Source organism: Pseudophryne corroboree, chromosome 6 (assembly GCF_028390025.1).
Source record: "Pseudophryne corroboree isolate aPseCor3 chromosome 6, aPseCor3.hap2, whole genome shotgun sequence".
NCBI classification, from domain to species: Eukaryota; Metazoa; Chordata; class Amphibia; order Anura; family Myobatrachidae; genus Pseudophryne; species Pseudophryne corroboree.
This window is the reverse complement of record NC_086449.1, coordinates 572,887,994-572,910,017: the sequence shown is the minus strand read 5'-3', so window position 1 is coordinate 572,910,017 and position 22,024 is coordinate 572,887,994. Positions and strand designations below refer to the sequence as shown.

The window sequence follows — 22,024 nt, the reverse complement described above, 5'->3', positions numbered from 1 at the left end:
GGATATTGATGTGAAGGCAAGTTTCCTGCCTTGACCACAGCCCTTGGAAATTTCTTCCCTGTGTGACTGCCCCCCACCCTCGGAGGCTTGCATCCGTGGTCACCAGGACCCAGTCCTGAATGCCGAATCTGCGACCTTCGAGAAGGTGAGCACTCTGCAGCCACCACAGGAGAGACACCCTGGCTCTGGGGGATATGGTGATTAACCGATGCATCTGAAGATGTGATCCGGACCACTTGTCCAGTAAGTCCCATTGGAAGGTCCTCGTATGGAACCTGCCGAAGGGAATGACCTCGTATGATGCCACCCTCCTTCCCAGGACTCGAGTGCAGTGATGCACTGACACCTGTTTTGGTTTTAATAGATTCCTGACCAGTGTCACGAGCTTCTGAGCTCTCTCTATCGGGAGATAAACCCTTTTCTGGTCTGTGTCTAGGATCATGCCTAGGAGAGGCAGATGAGCTGTAAGAACCAACTGCGACTATGGAATATATAGAATCCAGCCGTGTTGCCGTTACACTTCCAGAGAAAGTGATACGCTGTTCAGCAACTGCTCTCTTGATCTCGCTTTTATGAGGAGATCGTCCAAGTACGTGATAATAGTGACACCTTGCTTCCGCAGGAGCACCATCATCTCCGCCATTACCTTGGTGAATATTCTCAAGGCCGTGGAGAGACCAAACGGCAACGTCTGAAATTGGTAATGACAATCCCGTACCGCAATTCTGAGGTACGCCTGATGAGGTGGATAAATGGGGACATGAAGGTATGCATCCTTTATGTCCCGAGTCACCATAAAATCTCCCCCTTTCAGGCTTGCAATAACCGCTCTTAGCGATTCCATCTTGAACTTGAACCTTTTCAGGTATATGTTCAGGGATTTTAAATTCAATAAGGGTCCAACCGAACCGTCTGGTTTCGGGACTACAACATGGTCGAATAATAACCCCCTCCTTGTTGAAGGAGGGGAATCTTGACCACCACCTGTTGAAGATACAATTTGTGAATTGCAGTTAACACTGTTTCCCTCTCGTGTGGGGAAGCCGGCAGGGCCGTCGGTGAGGGGGCATCTTCTCAAAGTCCAGCTTGTATCCCTGAGACACAATCTCTATTTCCCAGGGATCTAACAGGGAGTGAACCCACTTGTGGCTGAACTTACAAAGGCGTGCCCCCACCGGGCCTAGCTCCGCCTGTGGAGCCCCAGCGACATGCGGTGGATCTTTGTAGAGGCCGGGGAGGACTTCTGTTCCTGGGAACTAGCTGTGTTGTGCAGCTTCTTTCCTCTGCCCCCGCCTCTGGCAAGAAAGGACGCACCTCGGACTTTCTTGTTTCTTTATTCGAAAGGCTGCATTTGATAATGTCGTGCTTTCCTAGGCTGTGCAGGAATATAAGGCAAAATATCAGAATTACCAGCTATAGCTGTGGAGACCAGGTCCGAGAACCCTTCTCCACACAATCCTCAGCCTTCCATATGCCTCTTAAGTCTGCATCATCTGTCCATTGCACATTCTACAGGACACGTCAAGCAGAAATCGACATAGCTTTGACTCTAGGACCCAGTATACTCATGTCTCTTTGGGCATGTTATATATATATATATATATATATATATATATATATATATATACACACACACACCTATCTCTTAAGACAGCATCTTTAATATATAATATATATATATATATATATATATATATATAGGATAACAAAAGCAGGCGGCACTCCAAGGCTGTAGTAAATTTCAAGTGTATTACACAAACAAACTTAATCCAACGTTTCGGGGTCCAAGCGCCCCTTTGTCAAGGTGAACAGTGAATATAAGTGATAAATTTCATACCTTATGTAGACGAAGAAAGCCCGCCAGGTGTCCCGTTCACGCCCGTCCGGCCGCCTGCATCGCGTCCCTCCGTCTGTCTCCGGATGATGACGTCATGGATGGTGCGCCTCCGTGCGTGCGTGGTAGTCAAGGTAACAAGACGCTAGAGGCAGGCCGGGCTGCGGCGTGAAGGGAAGAAAACAGATAGTGTCTTGTTAATTACAGTACAGAATCCCATACCGAAATACTAGTGTGACTGATAGTGTAAATAAAGTGCTCCAATGGAAAAAATGCATAAAATACACTAATACTTCATTAAGGTGATGCCTGCAAAAAAACACACCAGTACTGAAATCATGCATATGGACGTGATTAAGAAAAATAATTAAACCTCAAAAAAAGGAGATTTTAAGAATGCAAAAAGAGTATAGTGTCATTGCGGGGGGTGATATGTGGACCTCTGACTGTCCCTTGGGCTCAGACCCTGTAATAAGGGGTGCCCAGTATTTTATATCAGGACCACCACAGTAGGGAACTGAGGCTATGCATATGCAGGGTTGGTTGTAAAGACATCATCATATTTATAACTGGATTAGGTCCTGGCTGATGTGGAATCTCTCAGGCATCCCCTCAATCAAAACAAAAGGAAATACATGATTAATGAAGAAGCAATTTACTATGCTCCAAACTATTTCAATTCATGCACTTGTGTGCTGCCTAAGCATTGTGTGCTAGATCCTCTTGTTCAGGACCCTTTTATTTGAAGATGTTCCAGCTCAGTTTTTCGTTCAGTCCATGCGGGCGAACAGTGTTCAACTCAAAAATCCATTTAGTCTCCAGGCGCAAAAGGCGGCTGTCTCTGTCCCCACCCCTAATGTGTTTGGGGACATGATCAATGATCATGTGTCGTAGATCATTCATGGTGTGGTGAGCTGCCGCAAAGTGCCTAGCCACCGGTTGGTCCGACTCCTTACCTGCCAGAGCCTGCTTGATGGCCGAGCGGTGGAGAGCCATCCTCTCTCTCAGAGTTCTGATTGATTTGCCCACATAGTTGAGTCCGCACGGGCATTTAATGAGATACACTATATGGGTCATAGTGCAAGTGAGCACAAAATTGATCCTGTAAGTCCTCTCTCTCTGGGTATTGGTAAAACTGGAGCCTGTAATCATATTTTCACAGGTAGTACACTTAATGCACTTATAGCATCCAGGTGGTCTGCCCAGGAACTTTCCAGGGGTCTGTTTCTGATGCCTCATATCCTGGAACCCAGTGATGTCGGAGTGGACTATCGTATCCTTGATGCTCTTGCCCCTTGAAAAGCACATCATTGGTCTTACCCCTCTAAAGGTTGGTAGTGATTGGTCGGAAGCTATGATTGGCCATAAAGCTCTTGAAGCCCTCTGTACGACCGGGCTGGTGGTGTTAAATCTGGAGATGAAAGGGATAGTTGCCTTTTTTGGACGGTCACTGGGATGTAGGAGAGAATCCCTGGGTAACTTCATTACTTCCTGTTTCTGTTGAATCAGTGTTGAGTGGTCATACCCTCGTTCCACAAATTTCGTGATCATCTTATCCAATTCCTTTTCCAATTTGTCACGGTCGCTAACCAGACGTGAAACCCTTATCATCTGCGAACGTGGCAAGCCCTTTTTAAGGGCTTTGGGGTGATGGCTGTTAGCTTTTAGCAGGGTGTTCCGATCTGTGGGTTTGGTATATACCCCAGTGTGTAGGGTCCCATCTTCAATGGTTACCAGCACATCCAAATATTGTGTTGAATTGGTACTTGTTTGGTAAGTATATTTCACCCCTGATGGTCTGGAGTTAGTGGTGTGCATAAGATGTTGAAATTTACTACAGCCTTGGAGTGCCGCCTGCTTTTGTTATCCTTTATCCAGTTCTACCTAGGAGGGCACCCAAGCACTGAATCCGGGAAGAGGAGTGCCGGTCCTTTCTTTTTGCCTATGACATTTGGGTGTTATTGGCAGCTAGACTCTCAATACCCCATCTCGGGTCAGGGCACCCTCAAACAGACATTGGAGCATACCTTTGCTCGATGAGTGATTCCTCTGGCCAGGAGTGAACATTCTTCACACAGCACTACAGCACTTTCTTTTTTGCACCTGCACTTTGCACCAGCACTTTTTCACCAGGGAATCATGGACGCGGTGGTCACGGATGACTCCCCGGGCTGCAGAGGGATGTACCCCACGCTGGGAGAGTCTTTCAGCTATACAGACGATGACGCGGTACGGCTCCGGTTTAAGGAGCAACTGGATCTCCATGACACGGCTGGAGGTATCGAGGACATATACCATCAGCTTCTCAAATTAAAACGTAAAGAGATAGATTTCCTGCTGCATGGGATCTCCCTGTCGGAATACCACAGGCAAAAAATGATCCCCCGAGGCTTTCGGGTCAGGAACGTCCCCACAATAGGCAGGCACAGCCCGGAATTTTGCAGAAAATGGGTAGGGATTCTAAACAAATGTAGTTTAGATCTCATGTTGCTTGTGGTGGAAGAAGCTGGCAAGGAGCTCAGTGGGACCCGTGAAAAAATAAAAGCCATGGAGACCGTGCACAAACCGACTTTACAGAGCGACGCCAACAAGGAATGGCTAACCAAGTTGCAGCACCAAGTAGAACGATATAAGACGGACCTGGTAAAATTCAAGAAGAATAAACAACACTTGGTGAAAGAGGATTACGACTCCAATCGGGTATACCGATGGCTCATGGGAGAAAATACACCAACTACGGGCGCATACAACTACAGAAGCAGGCACAGCTGGCGTAAGAGACGGGAAATGCAACAGAGCGCGGCCGGCACTTCCAACAGTGATAGCGAATTCGGCCCCTGTGATTCCGAAGGGTCTGTGAGGGAACCTAGTATCCCTTTAGGGACCCCAACAGCCCCCCAACCAGAAAAAGGGCGAAGAGGCAGGCCACCCGCAGGGGCGGCCAATGCACGCGGAACCAGAGGCGCGTCGGCAAACAAGAAACGTTGATATACAACCTTTCCAAAAGAACATTATCTGAAGCCGAGCAGAGTGTTCTGGAAAAGGGCCTTTCTTTTGTTCCCACTAGCACCTTTAATGACTTTAGATGGCACATTGAATTACACCACTATGCCCGGAAACTCAGACGCCAAGAGTTCTTTCAAAACTCACCGGGAACTGAACCGGCACCTAATAGCCTGGATCATGTGCACAAGAACTTCTTGAATAAACGGTCAGCATCCACCTTTGACCCCCCGTCCACCAATGCTTCCATTAAGGCTTTCACCAGATTACTGGACGATTCTGTCCACAAATACAATACAGCAGGGACAAATGTCCCCATTCATCATAATTTATCCAAAGCGGAAAAAGCAGCACTAAAACAGTTGAGCAACTATAGGGACGTAGTCATCCGTCCTGCGGACAAGGGGGGAGGGGTGGTGGTTCTGGACCTGGACTACTATGTGGAGGAAATACGGAATCAACTATCAGATCCGGAGGTATATGAGGAGTTATCCCACGACCCCACCCTCCAGTACCAGAAAGCACTGAAGAGCACTTTAGACATAGCCAAAGACAATGGGAAATTAACCACCAAATTGCACAAGGCACTTTTCCAGGAACATCCTCTAGTGCCGGTGTTCTTCACGGTTCCTAAACTGCACAAAAATTCACTCACCCCACCTGGCAGACCCATCATTGCCGCCAGGGAATCGATTTTCCAGCCTGTATCAGTGTTCTTGGACAGTATACTGCAACCCCTGATTTCGAAGCACAAGCACTTTATTATAGATACCACTAGTTTCCTCAACAGGTTAGGGAGGATACAACAGGTACCAGAGGGCACCCTCATGTGTGTGGTGGATGTAGTCAGTCTCTACACCAACATTCCACATGAGGCAGGACTATCAGCAATGGAGTCTTTTTTGAAAAATGAAAATATGGACTCACTGGACATCCCGTTATTCATGAATCTTCTTCGGATGACCCTAGAAAAGAACTATTTTTTGTTCAATGGCAGATTCTACCGTCAGAAGACGGGTTGTGCGATGGGGAGCAATGTCTCCCCTTCGTTCGCCAACGTCTACATGTTTGAGGAGGAAGATAACGTGTTTTTCCGGGACGAAATGATTTTTCAACATGTGCTGTTTTTCGCACGTTACATAGACGACCTGTTCCTTTTATAGACAGGGGCCTTGGAAGAGTTTGAACATCTTAACCACTAACTCCAGACCATCAGGGGTGAAATATACTTACCAAACAAGTACCAATTCAACACACTATTTGGATGTGCTGGTAACCATTGAAGATGGGACCCTACACACTGGGGTATATACCAAACCCACAGATCGGAACACCCTGCTAAAAGCTAACAGCCATCACCCCAAAGCCCTTAAAAAGGGCTTGCCACGTTCGCAGATGATAAGGGTTTCACGTCTGGTTAGCGACCGTGACAAATTGGAAAAGGAATTGGATAAGATGATCACGAAATTTGTGGAACGAGGGTATGACCACTCAACACTGATTCAACAGAAACAGGAAGTAATGAAGTTACCCAGGGATTCTCTCCTACATCCCAGTGACCGTCCAAAAAAGGCAACTATCCCTTTCATCTCCAGATTTAACACCACCAGCCCGGTCGTACAGAGGGCTTCAAGAGCTTTATGGCCAATCATAGCTTCCGACCAATCACTACCAACCTTTAGAGGGGTAAGACCAATGATGTGCTTTTCAAGGGGCAAGAGCATCAAGGATACGATAGTCCACTCCGACATCACTGGGTTCCAGGATATGAGGCATCAGAAACAGACCCCTGGAAAGTTCCTGGGCAGACCACCTGGATGCTATAAGTGCATTAAGTGTACTACCTGTGAAAATATGATTACAGGCTCCAGTTTTACCAATACCCAGAGAGAGAGGACTTACAGGATCAATTTTGTGCTCACTTGCACTATGACCCATATAGTGTATCTCATTAAATGCCCGTGCGGACTCAACTATGTGGGCAAATCAATCAGAACTCTGAGAGAGAGGATGGCTCTCCACCGCTCGGCCATCAAGCAGGCTCTGGCAGGTAAGGAGTCGGACCAACCGGTGGCTAGGCACTTTGCGGCAGCTCACCACACCATGAATGATCTACGACACATGATCATTGATCATGTCCCCAAACACATTAGGGGTGGGGACAGAGACAGCCGCCTTTTGCGCCTGGAGACTAAATGGATTTTTGAGTTGAACACTGTTAGCCCGCATGGACTGAACGAAAAACTGAGCTGGAACATCTTCAAATAAAAGGGTCCTGAACAAGAGGATCTAGCACACAATGCTTAGGCAGCACACAAGTGCATGAATTGAAATAGTTTGGAGCATAGTAAATTGCTTCTTCATTAATCATGTATTTCCTTTTGTTTTGATTGAGGGGATGCCTGAGAGATTCCACATCAGCCAGGACCTAATCCAGTTATAAATATGATGATGTCTTTACAACCAACCCTGCATATGCATAGCCTCAGTTCCCTACTGTGGTGGTCCTGATATAAAATACTGGGCACCCCTTATTACAGGGTCTGAGCCCAAGGGACAGTCAGAGGTCCACATATCACCCCCCGCAATGACACTATACTCTTTTTGCATTCTTAAAATCTCCTTTTTTTGAGGTTTAATTATTTTTCTTAATCACGTCCATATGCATGATTTCAGTACTGGTGTGTTTTTTTGCAGGCATCACCTTAATGAAGTATTAGTGTATTTTATGCATTTTTTCCATTGGAGCACTTTATTTACACTATCAGTCACACTAGTATTTCGGTATGGGATTCTGTACTGTAATTAACAAGACACTATCTGTTTTCTTCCCTTCACGCCGCAGCCCGGCCTGCCTCTAGCGTCTTGTTACCTTGACTACCACGCACGCACGGAGGCGCACCATCCATGACGTCATCATCCGGAGACAGACGGAGGGACGCGATGCAGGCGGCCGGACGGGCGTGAACGGGACACCTGGCGGGCTTTCTTCGTCTACATAAGGTATGAAATTTATCACTTATATTCACTGTTCACCTTGACAAAGAGGCGCTTGGACCCCGAAACGTTGGATTAAGTTTGTTTGTGTAATACACTTGAAATTTACTACAGCCTTGGAGTGCCGCCTGCTTTTGTTATCCTTTATCCAGTTCTACCTAGGAGGGCACCCAAGCACTGAATCCGGGAAGAGGAGTGCCGGTCCTTTCTTTTTGCCTATATATATATATATATATATATATATATATATATATATATATATATATATATATATATATATATACATACATACTAGGGTCTCAATCTCTGCTGATAAGGTACCTGTCCACACTGCCACAGCGCTATAAACCCATGCCGACACAATCGCCGGTCTGAGTAGTGTACTAGATTGTGCACGCTATCTGCAGGATCCCTGAGAATAGCTAGTGCTACCTTCTGTGCAAACGTGACACCCTAGGGGAAGATTCCCATCACATCCTGGCCCTAGTGGGGAAAGGATACTGCCTGAGAATTTCTTGTGGGAAGCTGCAGTCTCTTGTCTGGAGATTCCCGCTCTTTTTCCTCATGAGAGGAGGGAAATTTACATCAGCTTTCTTCCCCTTAACATGTGTACCCTTGTGTCAGGGACAAATGAGTCATCAGTGATATGCAAATCATCTTTTATTACAATAATCATATATTGAATACCTTTCAGCCATTTTGGCTGTAACTTTGCATTATCGTAGTCGACACTGGAGTCAAACTCCGTGTCGATATCAGTGTTTATTATTTTGGATAGTGAGCATTGTGAGACTCTGAAGGTCTCTGTGACATAAGGACAGACATGGGTAGATTTCCTGTCTGTTCTCTAATCTTTTGTGCAATAAATTCACCTCAGCACTTACACATATCCAAACAGGTGTCGGCGTTGTCGACGGAGACACCCTCTCACACACATATTTGCTCTATCTCCTCCTTAGGGGAGCCTTTTACCTCAGACATGTCGACACACACGTACCGACACACCACACACACAGGGGATGCTCTATTTGAAGACCGTTCCCCCACAAGGCCCTTTGGAGAGACAGAGAGAGAGTATGCCAGCACACACCCCAGCGCTATATGACCCAGGAATCACACAGTAACTTAGTGTTAACCCAGTAGCTGCTGTATATATTGTTTTTACGCCAAATTTATGTGCCCCCCCCTCTCTTTTTCACCCTCTCTATCGTGCTTCTGCAGGGGAGAGCCTGGGGAGCTTCCTCTCAGCGGAGCTGTGGAGAGAAAATGGCGCTGGTGAGTGCTGAGGAAGAAGGCCCCACCCCCTCAGCGGCGGGCTTCTCCAGCGATTTTGTGTAAAATTAATGGCGGGGGCTCATGCATATAACAGTGTCCAACTGTATATATGCTGCTTTTTGCCAGGAGGTAATCAATTGCTGCCCAGGGTGCCCCCCCCCCCCCTGCGCCCTGCACCCTACAGTGACCGGAGTGTGTGGGTTAGTGTGGGCGCAATGGCGCACAGCTGCAGTGCTGTGCACTACCTCATATGAAGACAGGAGTCTTCTGCTGCCGATTTTGACGTCTTCTTGCTTCAACCCGCCGGCTTCTGACTTCTGGCTCTGCGAGGGGGACGGCGGCGCGGCTCCGGGAACGGACGACAAGGTCAGGTCCTGTGTTCGATCCCTCTGGAGCTAATGGTGTCCAGTAGCCTAAGAAGTGCAACCTAGCCGCAGTTAGTAGGTTTGCTTCTCTCCCCTCAGTCCCACGTAGCAGAGAGTCTGTTGCCAGCAGAAGCTCTCTGAAAATAAAAAACCTAACTAAAATACTTTCTTATTAGCAAGCTCAGGAGAGCTCACTAAAATGCACCCAGCTCTGTCCGGGCACAGATTCTAACTGAGGTCTGGAGGAGGGGCATAGAGGGAGGAGCCAGTGCACACCAGTAGTACTAAATCTTTCTTAGAGTGCCCAGTCTCCTGCGGAGCCCGTCTATTCCCCATGGTCCTTACGGAGTCCCCAGCATCCACTAGGACGTTAGAGAAAGTACTAGACTGCTCATTATGAACTCCACCAATGTCTAGACTGGTTCTCATGGCTCTACCAAAGGCTTCCATACATAAAATAAAAATTAATGACAATAGTAGACACCCCTGTTTTATCCCATCAGAAATAAAAAAGGGATATGCCAATATTCTAGTTATAAGTTTTTTGTTTTAACCAAAGGTCAAGGATTTTGAAGAACAGTAATGGCGTAGACCCATGTGCTGGAGTAATCTAGACAAACAGGCAGTCTGTTCTATACAATAGAAGTGTGGAAAGTAAAAGGTACCTACACATTTAGAATTGTGCATAAGCGATATGAACGACCTTGTTCATTAAAGAACGAGAAATTGTTCTTATGTGTGTATGCACCAACGATGAACGATGCGCGTCCCCGCGGTCGTTAATCGTTGGTTTTCCGTTGTTTTGCAATGCAAGTCAATTTGGACGATATCGATCATCGTCCAAATTGAATACATCGCCATGTGAGTAGGGGCCTTTAGACATGTTGGTGTTTTTGTGTACTGATTAAATCAATAATTTTACGGGTTTTACCTGTATCTTACCACCCTGGACCAAATCAAACTTTATTATTAGGGATTAATTTATTAAGCAGATTTACAACTGTTTTAGCATGGTATGTTGAGTAAGTAGGTCAATAACTTAAGCACTGGGCTATCGCGCAGCCATTCTTAGGTATTAGACTGTGGCTTTATCTGTGACGAGAGCAGAGACTAAACAATATTCTACAGCATTGCTTGCTGTTCACGGACAGCAGTGAAAAGGTTTGGAATAGTATAAATGGGACCATACAAGACACCTGTCTAATCCTGCTTATTCATACTATAATACATCTGCACATTCCATTGAGGTGCACACACAGGAAACCAGCATGTGCGGCAATAACAAGAATATAATTAATTACAAGAGCATCATGCCAGTTACACTATGATATCATCCATAAAAGACTTACACACAGGAGAAGCATGTTTGCTTGAAGAGTCGCTGGTAAAACTTTCCCTCGGAGAGTCACTGTCACTGGATGAACAAGCCATGCTCTCTGACAATTGGGATGTATCAGAATCACTTAGCTGGTCCTCATTACCAAGTGGTTTCTCATCACTAAATGGCATTTTAGCAACTGGACACAGAAAAACACAGCATATTTTCCAAGTGAGACAAATACATAGGACAAATTAAACAGTATGTTTATTAATGACAGAGCTGTGTACAATTTCTGGTGCCCTGTGCCAGAGAGAGAATTGCCCCTACCCCCCATGTTTCCTATAGGGACATAAGGTGCATGCCTCGTGGGGAAGGGGCATGACAAGATTGATCCCAGAGAAATGATGCCCATTATATATATATAACTGGATAGGCAGGGCGAGATTGGTATCAGGGAGAACTACATAGTTAATATGTGCACGCAAATTAATGCACACGTATACACATAGGTACACATATGCATCAATATGCACACACAGACAACCAACAGGACTGGATTGAACATATAATAATAATACCCATTATTCAATAATTAACTCCCTGATACCAATCTCGCCCTGCCTATCCAGTCCTGACTTTTGATATTTCATATATGCTGTTCAGTTGCCATAGCAACGTATTACTTCCGGTAGACGGAGTGATTATTTAACCTCATGATCTTCAATTATGAGTGTTAAGGATATCTTTAATAAATACTGAGACCACTTGATCTTATGTGGGAGCCTGTGCTCTTAATACTTATGAGGCTATATCGGATTCAGTGTTATCTGGTCTCGGCGCTTTGTTGCTATGGTAGCGTCTGACTTCCGGTCAGCTGATGAGCTCCACATGCAGGAAGTGAGGACGCCTGTGGAACGCACGCCGGAGTTCTTTGACTATCAATGTGCTTTTAATGGTACGCACACGATCGGTGCTTATTATCATAACTGGAATTAGGTAGGGTGATGACTGGCATTTTAATGGTTGTTTCTTATACGTTTTATATGCATCTGGGATATGTTCATTATTACTATTATCTCTGTATGGGGTGTGGGGGTGTTGCTTTGATAAATTGGTGGGTGGGCTTATATAGGGTATATAAGAGTAATCTTTTCAGTCTATAATCATCTTGACAAAGGTCTACATATAGACCGAAACGTTGATCATAACTTTGCACTGATGATCTGAATAAAAAACCCTTTGCTACTTTGAAGACTGGTGAGTGCTCCTGCTTTCTTTTGGAGATAGATATATATATATATATATATAGATATATATATATATATATATAGATATATATATATATATATATATATATATATATATATATATATATATATATATAGAGATATATATATATATATATATATATATATAGATATATATATATATATAGATAGATATATATACATATATACACACACATTTATTGAACGCTGCAAGAAAATAGATTTGGACATGAATCCTCTTTGTACCACATTCATCAACTTAACTTGAGAGCTTGTTGTTATTCAGTTACAATACCCTTTATTAAAGAACACATTTCAATATACTGCCATACCCAGGATTCAAACCTATAACCTGTTGAATTCTAATCAAACACCTTACTCGTACCCCTTTCACACCGCACAAATAACCCGGTATCGACCCGGCATATTGCCGGGTCCACATGCGGTGTGAAAGGGGCATTGCTGCAATCGCGGGTCGCCTGACCCGGCAATTCAACCTGGGAATAAAGCAGTGTTACTTCAACCCGGGAATAAACCCGGGCTGAATACCGGGTCAGTGGCTGCGTAAACGGGCTTCCGGGTCGATGCGACCCGGAACCCGTTTACTAGATAGGGAGAGGCGGCGCGGAGATGAGCTCATCTCCCAGCGCCACCTCCACCTGCGCCCCTGCCGCCGGCTCCGCCATCCCGCTGCTTTTGGCAACCCGCCCGACATATTGCCAGGTTGGGAAAGCCTGCAGCAGCTGCCAATGCCGGATCCCACCCGGAAAGGACCCGTTCCCAATTCCCGGGTGGGATCCTGCATTGGCAGTCTGAAAGGGGTATAATTGAGCTATTTGATCCTGCATAAAAACTATGAACACTATATGAAGCCACTGGTCCTGTGTAAAACAAAATAATCAGCATTGCAATTGAGCAGATCTATGTAGTGTGCAGCCACTCATTTAATTCCTTTCAGCCACACACACTACATACAGTAGATTTGCACAATGCTGATCATTTTTTCACAAAGTAAGCTTCAAATAGTTAGAATTCTCTATCTTAGAATTATCTACCTTTCTATGCAAGGGAAGATAGCTCAATGAATAGATTGTCTGACTGCAATGCCACAGGCAATGGGTTTGAATTCCGGGTATGTCAGCATCTTGAAAAGTGATAAAGGACAGTGTGACTGAATAACAAATACATTTCATGAATGTTGTATAGGTACTAGCGACAGAAAGGGTCAGGGTAGGAGACAGGGGCAGCCAGGAGATACTGGGCTTCAAAAAGGGGGGAAGCTGCAAGTGAAAGTAATTAAAAACATAATCGACAACTGCCGCCAACCGCTCCCCCAACCCTGCAGCGCTATATGCGCCATCCGCACACACCTAGTTACGGCCCTGATTAATGAAGACCCACTAGTTCAAGTTCCCTTAAAATAGAGTATGAAGGGGCTCATGTATCATAACCTCGACCACTACATACAAAATAAGCCCCCCCTTCCTCTATTAACCTCCAAATTCAGTACTTGCCAATGGTAAACAAGTCCTATTTTAAGAACATTGACACAGAGCTGCTAATTCTAAATTCAGTTACTTTTAATATGCTCGTCTTTGCAGTGAATATGCAAGAAAAAGAAAATGTGGCTGGTTCAAAACCAAAGACTAGAATTAGCAACTACTGTTATTAGTAAGAACAAGACTAGTACATCAAGTACATCCAGCACAGCTCCTCAATGCCCAGTGCTGAATTGAAATATTAATCAGGAAACGGTGCTACAGAAGCAGTCTGGGTTATCAGAACAGCAATAAATCTGTCATGGCGAGTGGCAATTGGATTGTTAAGCTGCTTCCGTAACTGGACTTCACGCTCAGATGTATTAACCTGGAGAAGGCATAAAGAAGCGATAAACCAGTGATAAGCGCAAGGTCATAAACGCACCAGCCAATCAGCTCCAATATGCAAATTGACAATAAGGAGCCGATTGGCTGGTGCGTATATCACCTTGCGCTTATCACTGGTTTATCACTTCCTTATACCTTCTCCAGGTTAATACATCTGCCCCAATGTTTGGAGAAGGACCATTTAATCAGTATGCACACCCCACTACATACACTGAATGGTAATAGAACTGGGTAAAAAGACAGGAACTGTAAAATAATGACACAAATAAGAGATGACAGCTGAGTGATAAAAAGGGGAGGTACAAATATTATATGACCCATTGCCTGTTGCAGCAAGCACACTTATACCGCTTTGCAGAGGCGGATTGGCCGGCCATAGGGTTTATAGGGAAGATTCCCAGTGGGTCGACGCACCCGTGGGGCCTGTTTTTTTGAGGACATGTGGTCCTTTTTATAGACATAATGAATAAGATGCAAAATAATTTGCATATATGAAAATGACTTTGCCACTTAGCCTGTGATTGCAGATGATCTAGTGTATGCTCTATCTGCCTGCTTGGCTGACATATAAGATTGAGTGAATAGTGATTGGGATATGGTTGGTGTAATAAGCAAGAAAATATATCTTTGTAAAGAATGATATAGTTTCCTAAATTCTGAAGGTGTATCATATAATGTGCTCATAATATTTAATTTTATTTATTTTTAACTTCCCCCTTGATGCTGGACATGCCCACTATCTGGAAAGTCTTGGGGGGAGGGTGCTGCTGCCATGGCTAGACCTTACACCTCTGCTGCTGCCCATGTGGGGCCACTAGTACAAATTTTTCCAGGGACGCTTTTTGTTCCCAATCCGCCCCTGCCGCTTTAAGACCTAAATAGCGGGTCGCAGCCTGAAGCCTGACACGGGTGCTACCCAGCAGCGACCCGCGTCAGCCCCCATTTAGACCGGAGTCACCAACCCGGCAAATTGCCCGGTTGGTGATGTTGCCGGTGACGCAACGGGGGCGGCGCTTGGAGGTCACATGATCTCCAAGTGCTGCCCGCTCATACACTGTAAATGGGAAGCCGGGTTGTGTGATCTGGCTCCCGTTTACCGGGTTGAACACGTGTTCAACCCCGCAAACTACCCGAGTTGGAATACCGGGTCACTCGACCCGGATTATTCCAACTCTGCCCTTTTACACCAAGCAGCAACACGGGTTATGCACGTTCATGTGCAATAACCCGTGTTATATGCTGCCGGTGTAAAAGAGGTATTAGTGGGAAATGTACTAAACAGTGAAAAAAGTGGATAAGTGGGCCAGTGAAGAAGTTGCCCATGGCAACCAATCATCATTGAAGTAACAGTTATAATTTGCATACTATAAAATTAAACAGAGCAGCTGATTGGGTGCCATGTACAACTTCTCCACTCTTTTCACTGCTTAGTTACATCTCCCCCTTAGGTAGATGTGCTCCATGTAATCAGTCATGAGGAAGCGGAACTCAAGGAAAACACTAATACACTGTCTCTGTACGGTCAACATTTTAAATGTAAAAAAACAAAAACATTTTTGGAATCTATACACACATACAACAAATATTCACTACAACATCAGGTGGTTAGTGGTTGAGAGGTCTCCAGAGTATAGAGTATAAATACTCTCCAGAGTATTAATGCATGCATTAATGAGACGTATTACAACTTTACTGCCTGGAGGTCTGAGTGTAAAGTGATAGGACACACAGCACCCACTGCTGGTCACCTCATCCGGACCATACAAGGCAACACTACCAGCCTGAGGACTGACAGACATCAGCATAGGCAGAACAAAATCTCTAATACTCCTGGACAAAAAAAAAAAAATTATATATATATATATATATATATATATATATATATATATATATATATATATATATATATATATATATCTCGTGTGAAGAGACAGGCGACTCTTAACAACAGATAGGCGTACTGGGACTTGTGGTTCCTCGGCAGCCTACTGTAGTAGGGCTGTTTACGGTAACGCTATACGAGAAGACACCGCGACCTGCCATGCCCCGTGTGCCCGGTAGGGGCAGTAGACCGTACATGCTGCTGCTTACCTCTCACTGTGCTGCTGGGGACGGGCAGCTGACAACAGAGGACAGTGAGGACGGACGATCGGCCAAGACACAGGACACCGCGCACACTAATACGAAGAGGCAACGGGGATTGGAGAGCGCTGCCCGGGATGTATAGCAGGGCTCCCCGCAGTGGCTCCCCGGGAGTAGCCGGCTCAGATGCTCATCTCATGCTTGCAATGCCCGGGCTGTGTGGGTGAGTTCAGGGCACTGCGATGTGTCCCGCTGCCTGGGTGTGTGGGTCCCGGAGGTCGCTCAGTGCAGGATGCGGCCAGCCAGCGCTTACAGCCGTGCTCTTGTTTTCGTTCAGCTCCAGCTCACAGCTGATCAGTGTAGGAGGAGCGGACTGTACCACATTAGGCACATGGGGTGGGGAGGCTGTGACAGGACACAAGCCGCTCCAGCAGAGGCCGGGCCATGGTGAGCTATCGCTGTGACATGCCACCCGCTGCTGTAGGTCTTACACGGGACGGCAGGGTTCGGGGTAGCAGCAATAAACAATGAGTACAGATAATGGTACGGCCCGGGCACAGACGTCACGTGTTTACGGAAGTATTCCTCCCATGCAGCTTCCCCTCCCCCCACCTCTCGGATGTCGGTTGCTAGGACAATGCCCAGATGACCTACCACATGGCCACGCCCCTTTCAGTATTAACCGTTAGCGAGTGAACGTAAAAAACTTACTAGGAGAGGCCTGTGGGTGTGTAGTCCGCACTGATTGGGCTGATGGTTAGGGGCGGGGCCTGCTCCCCTGCAGTTGTGCGCTGTGCAGTGACGAGTGTAGTATAGGATGGCACAATACAGAGTCACTCACGCAGTTTCAACGCGGGGGCTGCGGTGTATGCGGCGCGAGAGATGCCCGCGAAACGTAGCTTGGTGGCGCCTCTAGCGGCCGCCTGTCCTTAGCTGTCCTCAGCACCAGGGGGCAGACTTGTACCATAATCGCCAAGTTGACTTGTAACAAGCCAAATTGGCTGTTTTTATTTTTATTGTTGCTTGAGTTTGGGCTTATGGCTGCGGGATGCCTGTATAAAGGGCATGTTTTTTAGGTCTTTTTTGTATTTATTATTATTTTTGTTTAAATGGTGACTTGTCTGTGTGCCCCAGGCGCTGACCAGCAGAATTAGTTAGCCATTAAACACAGATCGTCACAAACACACTGAGGCCCAGATTTATCACGCCTTAGCAGGGCTCCCAACTGTCACTTTTCAAACACAGCCTGTAAATAGGGCAGTTAGGAAGCTGATTGGTACTTTATCTCTCTCCACTTTATCACTTTTTAAGGCAGGAGTCAGGACTCAGAGAGGATTTGGAAAACCATCCAACAGAAATTCCAGAATCCATCCAGCAGCACCTGAGATTACACCGAGTAGCAGCCTAATACCCCTAAAAAAGTAAGAAAGTTTGTCACGAGGCTGAAGTTAGCTTCTTATTCGGCCAGCTATTCACTTCTTATTCGGCTCCAGCTTCTTATTCACTTCTTATTCGGCTCCAGCTCCTTATTCAGAAATTATTATATTAAAATAAATTAAATAAGGTTAGATCACTAAGTTAACATTGCATAAACTTCAAATAGTGTCCCTTACACCAATTTACATGACATTTTGCATTAAACAAAATTGATTTAGGCATGAAAATGGTGGTAAAGCGGGCACAGACACCAGATTTCATCATTTTGAATAAGAAGCTGTAGCTGTGCAAGGGTTAAACAGCGTTGGTCAAAAGATTTGACACTTGAAACCCACACAGGGTGGTCACTTACATATCACCCACATGCAATTTGCCTTGACCAACAAGCATTTGGGCATAAAAATGGTGGTAAAGCGGGCACAGACACCAAATTTCATCATTTTGAATTAGAAGCTGTAGTTTTGTAAGGGTTAAACAGCATTGGTCAAAAGATTTGACACTTGAAACTCACACAGGGTGGTCACTTACCTATCACCCACTTGCAATTTGCCTTGACCAACAAGCATTTCGGCATGAAAATGGTGGTAAAGCGGGCACAGACACCAGATTTCATCATTTTGAATAAGAAGCTGTAGTTCTGCAAGGGTTAAACAGCGTTGGTCAAAAGATTTGACACTTGAAACCCACACAGGGTGGTCACTTACATATCACCCACATGCAATGTGCCTTGACTAACAAGCATTTGGGCATGGAAATGGTGGTAAAGCGGGTACAGACACCAGATTTCATCATTTTGAATAAGAAGCTGTAGTTGCGCAAGGGTTAAACAGCGTTGGTCAACAGATTTGACACTTGAAACTCACACAGGGTGGTCACTTACATATCACCCACTTGCAAGTTACCTTGACCAACAAGCATTTGGGCATGAAAATGGTGGTAAAGCGGGTACAGACACCAGATTTCATCATTTTGAATAAGAAACTGTAGCTGTGCAAGGGTTAAACAGCGTTGGTCAACAGATTTGACACTTGAAACTCACACAGGGTGGTCACTTACATATCACCCACATGCAATTTGCCTTGACCAACAAGCATTTGGGCATGGAAATGGTGGTAAAGCGGGCACAGACACCAGATTTCATCATTTTGAATAAGAAGCTGTAGTTGCGCAAGGGTTAAACAGCGTTGGTCAAAAGATTTGACACTTGAAACCCACACAGGGTGGTCACTTACATATCACCCACATGCAATTTGCCTTGACCAACAAGCATTTGGGCATGGAAATGGTGGTAAAGCGGGCACAGACACCAGATTTCATCATTTTGAATTAGAAGCTGTAGTTTTGTAAGGGTTAAACAGCATTGGTCAAAAGATTTGACACTTGAAACTCACACAGGGTGGTCACTTACCTATCACCCACTTGCAATTTGCCTTGACCAACAAGCATTTCGGCATGAAAATGGTGGTAAAGCGGGCACAGACACCAGATTTCATCATTTTGAATAAGAAGCTGTAGTTCTGCAAGGGTTAAACAGCGTTGGTCAACAGATTTGACACTTGAAACCCACACAGGGTGGTCACTTACATATCACCCACATGCAATTTGCCTTGACCAACAAGCATTTGGGCATGGAAATGGTGGTAAAGCGGGCACAGACACCAGATTTCATCATTTTGAATAAGAAGCTGTAGTTGCGCAAGGGTTAAACAGCATTGTTTAAAAGATTTGACACTTGAAACCCACACAGGGTGGTCATTTACATATCACCCACATGCAATTTGCCTTGACCAACAAGCATTTCGGCATGAAAATGGTGGTAAAGCGGGCACAGACACCAGATTTCATCATTTTGAATAAGAAGCTGTAGTTGCGCAAGGGTTAAACAGCGTTGGTCAAAAGATTTGAAACATGAAACTCACACAGGGTGGTCACTTACATATCACCCACTTGCAAGTTACCTTGACCAACAAGCATTTGGGCATGAAAATGGTGGTAAAGCGGGCACAGACACCAGATTTCATCATTTTGAATAAGAAGCTGTAGTTCTGCAAGGGTTAAACAGCGTTGGTCAACAGATTTGACACTTGAAACCCACACAGGGTGGTCACTTACATATCACCCACATGCAATTTGCCTTGACCAACAAGCATTTGGGCATGGAAATGGTGGTAAAGCGGGCACAGACACCAGATTTCATCATTTTGAATAAGAAGCTGTAGTTGCGCAAGGGTTAAACAGCGTTGGTCAAAAGATTTGACACTTGAAACCCACACAGGGTGGTCACTTACATATCACCCACATGCAATGTGCCTTGACTAACAAGCATTTGGGCATGGAAATGGTGGTAAAGCGGGTACAGACACCAGATTTCATCATTTTGAATAAGAAGCTGTAGTTGCGCAAGGGTTAAACAGCGTTGGTCAACAGATTTGACACTTGAAACTCACACAGGGTGGTCACTTACATATCACCCACTTGCAAGTTACCTTGACCAACAAGCATTTGGGCATGAAAATGGTGGTAAAGCGGGTACAGACACCAGATTTCATCATTTTGAATAAGAAACTGTAGCTGTGCAAGGGTTAAACAGCGTTGGTCAACAGATTTGACACTTGAAACTCACACAGGGTGGTCACTTACATATCACCCACTTGCAATTTGCCTTGACCAACAAGCATTTGGGCATGGAAATGGTGGTAAAGCGGGCACAGACACCAGATTTCATCATTTTGAATTAGAAGCTGTAGTTTTGTAAGGGTTAAACAGCATTGGTCAAAAGATTTGACACTTGAAACTCACACAGGGTGGTCACTTACCTATCACCCACTTGCAATTTGCCTTGACCAACAAGCATTTCGGCATGAAAATGGTGGTAAAGCGGGCACAGACACCAGATTTCATCATTTTGAATAAGAAGCTGTAGTTCTGCAAGGGTTAAACAGCGTTGGTCAACAGATTTGACACTTGAAACCCACACAGGGTGGTCACTTACATATCACCCACATGCAATTTGCCTTGACCAACAAGCATTTGGGCATGGAAATGGTGGTAAAGCGGGCACAGACACCAGATTTCATCATTTTGAATAAGAAGCTGTAGTTGCGCAAGGGTTAAACAGCATTATTTAAAAGATTTGACACTTGAAACCCACACAGGGTGGTCATTTACATATCACCCACATGCAATTTGCCTTGACCAACAAGCATTTCGGCATGAAAATGGTGGTAAAGCGGGCACAGACACCAGATTTCATCATTTTGAATAAGAAGCTGTAGTTGCGCAAGGGTTAAACAGCGTTGGTCAAAAGATTTGAAACATGAAACTCACACAGGGTGGTCACTTACATATCACCCACTTGCAAGTTACCTTGACCAACAAGCATTTGGGCATGAAAATGGTGGTAAAGCGGGCACAGACACCAGATTTCATCATTTTGAATAAGAAGCTGTAGTTCTGCAAGGGTTAAACAGCGTTGGTCAACAGATTTGACACTTGAAACCCACACAGGGTGGTCACTTACATATCACCCACATGCAATTTGCCTTGACCAACAAGCATTTGGGCATGGAAATGGTGGTAAAGCGGGCACAGACACCAGATTTCATCATTTTGAATAAGAAGCTGTAGTTGCGCAAGGGTTAAACAGCGTTGGTCAAAAGATTTGACACTTGAAACCCACACAGGGTGGTCACTTACATATCACCCACATGCAATTTGCCTTGACCAAGAAGCATTTGGGCATGGAAATGGTGGTAAAGCGGGCACAGACACCAGATTTCATCATTTTGAATAAGAAGCTGTAGTTCTGCAAGGGTTAAACAGCGTTGGTCAACAGAATTGTCACTTGAAACCCACACAGGGTGGTCACTTAACATATCACCCACATGCAATTTGCCTTGACCAACAAGCATTTGGGCATGGAAATGGTGGTAAAGCGGGCACAGACACCAGATTTCATCATTTTGAATAAGAAGCTGTAGTTGTGCAAGGGTTAAACAGCGTTGGTCAAAAGAGTTGACACTTGAAACTCACACAGGGTGGTCACTTACATATCACCCACATGCAATTTGCCTTGACCAACAAGCATTTGGGCATGAAAATGGTGGTAAAGCGGGAACAGACACCAGATTTCATCATTTTGAATAAGAAGCTGTAGTTCTGCAAGGGTTAAACAGCGTTGGTCAACAGATTTGACACTTGAAACCCACATAGGGTGGTCACTTACATATCACCCACATGCAATTTGCCTTGACCAACAAGCATTTGGGCATGGAAATGGTGGTAAAGCGGGCACAGACACCAGATTTCATCATTTTGAATAAGAAGCTGTAGTTGCGCAAGGGTTAAACAGCATTGTTTAAAAGATTTGACACTTGAAACCCACACAGGGTGGTCACTTACATATCACCCACATGCAATGTGCCTTGACTAACAAGCATTTGGGCATGGAAATGGTGGTAAAGCGGGTACAGACACCAGATTTCATCATTTTGAATAAGAAGCTGTAGTTGTGCAAGGGTTAAACAGCGTTGGTCAACAGATTTGACACTTGAAAC

At 45.1% G+C, this 22,024-nt stretch overlaps 2 protein-coding genes across 6 annotated transcripts in view; one reads left to right on the top strand and one right to left on the bottom strand.

Annotated features, from left to right (window-relative positions):
* TCP11L2 (t-complex 11 like 2) overlaps positions 1 to 16,897 on the bottom strand; it is a 43,845-nt gene extending 26,948 nt beyond the window's left edge. Inside the window, exons 1-2 of one of the 3 annotated variants that reach the window (XM_063927842.1) lie at positions 16,743 to 16,897; positions 10,824 to 10,991 (exon numbers count right to left, since the gene is read on the bottom strand). In XM_063927842.1, coding sequence (XP_063783912.1) covers positions 10,824 to 10,983 — 160 coding nt within the window. In that variant the 5' untranslated portion in view covers positions 10,984 to 10,991; positions 16,743 to 16,897. Of the gene's footprint in view, positions 1 to 10,823; positions 10,992 to 16,040; positions 16,125 to 16,742 lie in introns of those variants that run through there. The other 2 variants (XM_063927841.1, XM_063927843.1) reach the window with 2 other exon arrangements.
* LOC134932963 (uncharacterized) overlaps positions 16,166 to 22,024 on the top strand; it is a 63,199-nt gene continuing 57,340 nt past the window's right edge. The window contains exons 1-2 of one of the 3 annotated variants that reach the window (XM_063927846.1): positions 16,175 to 16,254; positions 17,343 to 17,452. Coding sequence is in view for 1 of the 3 variants with exons in the window: in XM_063927844.1 (XP_063783914.1) it covers positions 16,169 to 16,254 (86 nt within the window). In the remaining 2 variants the exon portion in view is untranslated. Of the gene's footprint in view, positions 16,255 to 17,342; positions 17,453 to 22,024 lie in introns of all 3 variants that reach the window. The other 2 variants (XM_063927845.1, XM_063927844.1) reach the window with 2 other exon arrangements.